General features: G+C 48.0%; 1 protein-coding gene across 1 annotated transcript in view; it reads left to right on the top strand.

The window, feature by feature from the left end:
• The first annotated feature begins 3,123 nt into the window (after nucleotides 1–3,123).
• The window catches only part of LOC125044067, an 8,273-nt gene continuing 5,299 nt past the window's right edge, over nucleotides 3,124–6,097 (top strand). Inside the window, exon 1 of the mRNA XM_047640513.1 lies at nucleotides 3,124–4,277. Coding sequence (XP_047496469.1) covers nucleotides 3,261–4,277 — 1,017 coding nt within the window. The 5' untranslated portion in view covers nucleotides 3,124–3,260. The remainder of the gene's footprint in view (nucleotides 4,278–6,097) is intronic.

The raw sequence follows: 6,097 nt of genomic DNA, 5'->3' as shown, positions 1-6,097 counted from the left end.
CTATACATTAGGATATTAAATAGCTTGGGACTCAGTAGCCTTTGAGGTGAGCCGAGCTCAAATTACTTTTGTATGAGTACTCTTAGTCCCCCTTGAAGAGTCCTGAGCCGACGATTCGATAGATGCATTTAAATTACATTGTTAACATTTTTTCCCTAAATTCCCAAAAGCTGCTTGGTTCAAGGAAAATTTTCCCTGTTTGTAATATCAAAGGCAGATTGGAGATCAAGAAACGCGGTTTGCGTGCCCGGGTTTAAGTTTGCTAAATACTCTGCAAAATATTGCTGGCTGCTGCGTCCTAGGAGAAATCCATACAGTCTGGGGGATAACTTAGCATTTAAGCGATACATAAGTCTCTTCAGAATTATTCTCTCAAGTACTTTGCACAGACAGGAGGCCTGTATTTGTCATTATCAGGTTTAGGTATAGGAATGATTAAGCTTTTAGTCCAGGAGCTTGGAATCTATACAAGTGTAAAAGTAGGTTGCCTGGTACCTGAGGCAAAGGACGCTGTAAATAATACCCTCCTCGCCAGGGGCAGTTGCCTTACCTTTCAGAAGGGCATTACTCAATTCCCACTCGGTTATTTCGGCAAAGTCGGAAGGGTCAGTAGCAGCACAGGCTACTGCTATATTAAAATTTATGTCTATTTTCGACTTGTTGAGTTTGTCTTTTATCTCTTGTGGAAGTGAGTTCAACTGAGAATTCCTGGCCCACTGTTCTAGCAGCATGTTAGCCTGTTCTTGTGGGCTGTGGAACTGCGGTGTTGTGAGGGCTTTACCTCTCAGCCTATTATTTTTTCTCCATACGTCAGTTACAGAAGTTTGGCTATTGATGCTTTGCAAGAATTGTTCCCCCGTGTTTACTACGAATCTGAGTTTTTAATTCTCTGTATTCCTTGTTGGCTTTAAGCATCTGCAGATTATCTGACGTCATATTATCTTTATAACAGTTGGAAAGCTCTTGAACCCGTTTATGTTCTTAGCTAAAATTGGGTCATTGATCCACCTCGGTGCATGAAAGGCCTAGAACCTTTGTTTCTTCGAGAGTTTTCATGAACAGACCCAGTGGTCACTAAATAACTCTCGCACCTGTGAAGTACAGACATTACCATGAACCAAATTTTTGCCAAATACGTAATCTAACCTGCCACCTCACAAATGAGTCTCTGCTTCTGTTTCATAGACTGTCAGTGATCTACTATTGATGAAATGCTTGTATTCTTCCCCATTACTATTACGTTGGTTGTCTCCAAAGTGTGGATGCCTTGCACTGAAGTCGCCCATGCACAACGTCCCTTGGTTGTGAAAATTGGGGAGAGAACTAGCCAGAAATTTGTATCTGGCATAGACAATGAAAAATACTCACTGAACATCAGTGTTCTCGGATTTTTTAACTAATTTATGTGGCAGTGTTACGTCCACATATACCAACAATCCAGTCATGGCTGTATTCACTTATGAATAATATCCCTTAATTGCAGGTGCTATTTTCATCATAACAGCAGCAGTAAACGGTTCTTGTACGCAAATAACATCAATATTATATTTACGGATGTAAAACTCCAGGTCATTCAGCCTAGGCTTAATAATACGCACATTCCATGATATGAATTTAATTGTGCGTTTATCCATATGTAAATAGTGTTTTATTAGGCAATCTGTACTTCATACTGCTATATCCACTAATATTGCGAATTATAGATTCACATAAGACATATATAACTTTATGATTATGGATTTCATTACAGATGGCAGTCGTAAACTTAAAAGTACTTTTAACCATTTCAAGCATTTGGTCTTAGCTTTGTTCCACTTCTCAGCGCAGTCCCTTCTGTTGTTGTGCCAGATGCACCTGGGGGGTTGGATGCGTCACTGGACTCGATGTCACACAGATCCTTATATTGTTCGTTGCTGCTGTCAGCGCTGACGCCCACTTTAGTTATCAGCACTGATGGTCTGACATCGATTTTCCTCGTTCGTTCTTGTCGCACTAATGGTAACACTAGTATCTCGAAAATGACAAATGACAATGAAAATGTCTTTTTTTCCACGTCCTGTCTCAGCGTCGTTAATTCATTAATCAAGTTATTGTTTTGTTCTTTCAAAGCTTTCATTTCCTTTAAAAGTTTAAGCACAATTACATCGCCTTGGTCAGCAGGCCTGCGGTCATCCCTGCCTAAGGGTGAGGGACGGCTGCCTCGGCTGGCGCCCGGAGAGGGAGGGGAGCGTGGTCTTTAATTCAGAGAATATGGCAGCTTTGAGGCCCGAGACACCCTCTGTGAGAATCAGCATCATCTTGTTCACCTTCTCCTCTAGTTGCGCAAGTTAGTGAAATCCGGCGCGCTATTACCGTAGGATTTTGCACCGTTAATGACGAGTGGGAGTGCATGGGATTGCTTTGACAAGATGAAAATATGACCTACAGTATAGTTCCTTCATAAAGAAACTTTGTCTGAATTCGCATTCAGGGTTCGTCAGGTTGCAGTAATACGATGTTAACGAGAAGTAATTTTTCGACTATTTTGCCACTTTTCTAATCGTCTCCAGAAAGTCTTTGAGCAAGCATAAAGTTCGCATGTATCAGTACATCATGACAATTTTATCTTTGTTGTGCCGGATCATATTCAGAATTACTTGTGAATTTCCAACGTTGTGTGAAGGAATATATATTCGTGTTAACTGTAAAACAATGTCCCGGTATCTGCTGTATTACGTCGATCAATATTAGGAAAACATAAATGTCTCGCAATAACATGATTTTAATATATTCGACCCAGCTGGGATGAACTGGTGCGCTAAACATGTCGATTAAGTTTCCCGGGCGAAGTCATGGCATCGGGGATGCTTCTCTCGCGCGGTCGGGGTCCGATACTTCAATACAGACCTCATTAGTTCCCTCCACTTCACAGCGGCGACGACTGGAGGGAAGCGCTGTAATTGCGTCTCGCGGGGCAGGTGGACGGCGGAGGGAAGAGGCATTTGCATTCTGCCTTTAGTAAGCGGATTCACCCTGTTCATTTGCTTGTGCTTTAACGATAACCCTCTTGTGTTCCAGGGATGGTGAGAGCTTCCCGGGGACGGCGCGTCGCCTGAGCTGATCGTCCGGGCTTCGTGAGTCGAGAGGGCGTGTTCGCAAACGCTGCCAGAGGCTGGACATGTAGAGGCCGTGCGGGAGTACACGCGCGCGAGAAGAAGCACCTGGGCATGTGCTGTTTGGTTTTCGCGTTGATATGAGAAGATTCTAGAAGGTAATACGCGATGGAGGACGAGGCAGACGGCAAGCTGATTCTGAAGGAGAATACCAAGGTAGAGGTCGCGGAGGGCGAGAAGGGCGAGGAGGCCGAGCTGTGCACGCGCCTCAAGATGGCCCGGAAGAGCTTGACCAGATGCCATGGGGTCGAGGAGACCTTCGAGGGCGAGTTCGACCCCTGCCTCAGCAGCGAGCCCAAGGTCGAGTACGAGAACGAGAGCTTTGAGCCTGCGCCGCACTGCACATCCCCTGGAAGCGCCAGGAACTCGGCCGAAGTCTGCCTTGTCCGTCCTGGCAAGGAGTCGTCCGATGGGGACGCGTCACCCTCCACCGAGGACGCGGCGCCCGCGCTATCGTCGCCGGCGACGCCGCACACTGAGCACGGCAGCAGCAGCCGACACAGCAGCAGCAGCGGCGACTGCGAGGAAGGCGCCCGCGACGGATACGACGACATCTCGGCGTCCATGAGCGTGATCCGCATGGAGAAGTTCGCGCTGGAGAAGCGCCGCGTGTCGCGCATCCTGCCCAAGTGTCTGCACCGCACCTTCGTCGACCCCGACGTGGAGCAGTTGTTTCAGGCGTACCACGAGCGGCAGCGGCGCGCCGACCTGCACATACTACTGGCGGCGGGCGGCATTTTCACGGCCTACAGCGTGACATTATGCCTGGCGGATGCCCAGGACCCCGCGCTGCCCGCGCCACTCGCGCTCGCCTGCATCGGCGCCCTCCATGTACTCCTGCTGCTGCTGTGCCGCCTCCACGTCTTCCCTGAGCGATCGTGGATCCTCCTGCCGTACCTTGCGTGGGCGCTGTTCCTCACGGGCGTGGGCGTGTTCGTCATCCTCGGCCCGCTGACGCCCGTGCCGCGCAACGCGCTCCTCTGGCTTATCCTCCTGCACTTCCTGGTGTTCGTGGGGCTGCCACTGCGCCTGCCCGCGTGCCTCGCGCTCACCGCTGCCACCGCCGCCGCCCACCTCACCACGTCGGCCCTCCTCACGCCCGCGCCGCACCGGTACACCACACAGGTACGTGTCGCACGCCCGCAAACACACACACTTCCATTCTCTTACCCATGAGCATTTGCACGCCCGCCCACCACACACCCATGAACACGTGGATGAAGCCGAACACAAATACACTTATTTTCTCTAGTCTCATTTTTTATATATTTTTCTCTGTCCCTTGCTGTCTCGCCCAATCCCCCTCTCTTTATCTTTCCCTAACTTTCTCTCCCACTCTGTCTCTTTTCATCTTTATTTTTTTCCTCTATATTTCTCTGTCTGTTTTTATGTTTCTTTCTTCCTCCCTCACTCTTCCTCCTCCTCCCTCCTCCCTTTCCCCCCTCCTTTCCCATTCTTTCTTTCCCCCCTCCCACCCTCCCCCCTCCCCTCCCTCCTCCTCCTCCTCCTCTCTCCTCCTCCTCCTCCCCTCCTCCTCCTCTTCCTCCACCTCGTTTTCCTCGTCCTCCTCCTCCTCCTCCTAACCGCCTCCTCCGCGTGGGAAGATGGGAAGAGGAGTCCTTTTGTCTTGAAGAATTTGCTGATAGTCTTCCCACCTTCGCAACATCGACCTCGCCAGTTTGCCTCTTCTCCCCCTTCTCTCTTTTTCTTCATTATCATCATCATCATCATCATCATCATCATTGCCTCTTCTCCCCCTTCTCTCTTTTTCTTCATTATCATCATCATCATCATCATCATCATCATCATCAATCTTCTTCTTCTTCATGTTTATCTGCATCATTATCTTTATTTTCTCCTTAACCTCGCTCTACCTTCTTCCGTCTCGTCTCGCCTTGTCTTCACTAATTTCCTCGTATTATCTTCATTATTTCCTCGATTTCCAGAAATACAATAATCTGATAAGCGAAATGCATGTATAGTAAAAGAAAATATTTCATAATACACTTTCACTCATATTATCTTCAAATGTTTCCTTCGCGTTGTGTAATCATTGCTAATGTTATATCTACCATTAGTATCATTAGCAATAAGGATCCCGTGTCACCCTTAAAGTCAAAACAATGTCCAATACTAATGAGATTGCCATTATCGTTATTTGCATTACTGGGCCATTCGCTCTCCACTTTTTTTAAACAATTATTAGTGTAGTTTGGGGGTTTAAAAAATCTAGTTTTTTATCTTGAAGTCTCGCTCGCTCCGCATCGCTGAAGTTCACGGGGAAGTTTAGGAAGGGGGGAGAGGGGAAGGGCGAGGGGGACAAGGGGAAGGGGAGGGGACAATGGGGGAGGGAGGAAGAAGAAGAAGAAGAAGAAAGAAGAAGAAGAAAGAAGAAGAAAGAAGAAGAAGAAAAGAAAAAAGAAGAAGAAGAGAAGAGAGAAGGAAAAAAGGAGAAGAGAAGGAGAAGGAGGAGGACGAGGAGGAGCTGGAGGTATAAGAGAGCTAGCTGGAGGACGAGGAGGTGGTGCTGGAAGAGAGCTAGGAGATGGAGGTGGTGGAAAGGAAGGAAGCGGAAGAGAAGAAAATGATGGGGGAGCAGGAGGGGGCGGGGGAAGACGACGACGATGATAAAGACAAGGAAGGAGAGGCGTTCGAGCAAGACTATGTAGGAACAGGAGATGGGGAAGAGGAGGACAGAGGAGAGGAGAATGTGAGGGGGAAGAATTTGATTGAGTAGGTGAAGAAGATAAATGGCGAGAACGCAAAGGACATAAAGAGCAAGGGAAGAGCAGGGAGAGAACAAGGTGAAAGCTCAGGGGAGGAGCAGGAGGAAGAGAAAAGGAAGAAAGGAGGCGAGCAGGCGGAAGAAAAGGAAGAGAGGTGGGAAAGAAGGGGGTGAAGGGGGGAAGAGAAGGGAAAGGAATGTGCGACAAAGAGACAAGAAG

This window comes from Penaeus chinensis, chromosome 35 (genome assembly GCF_019202785.1).
Source record: "Penaeus chinensis breed Huanghai No. 1 chromosome 35, ASM1920278v2, whole genome shotgun sequence".
In the NCBI taxonomy this organism is placed as follows: domain Eukaryota; kingdom Metazoa; phylum Arthropoda; class Malacostraca; order Decapoda; family Penaeidae; genus Penaeus; species Penaeus chinensis.
Note: the sequence above shows the minus strand (reverse complement) of the source record. Positions and strands in the feature narration are given on the sequence as shown.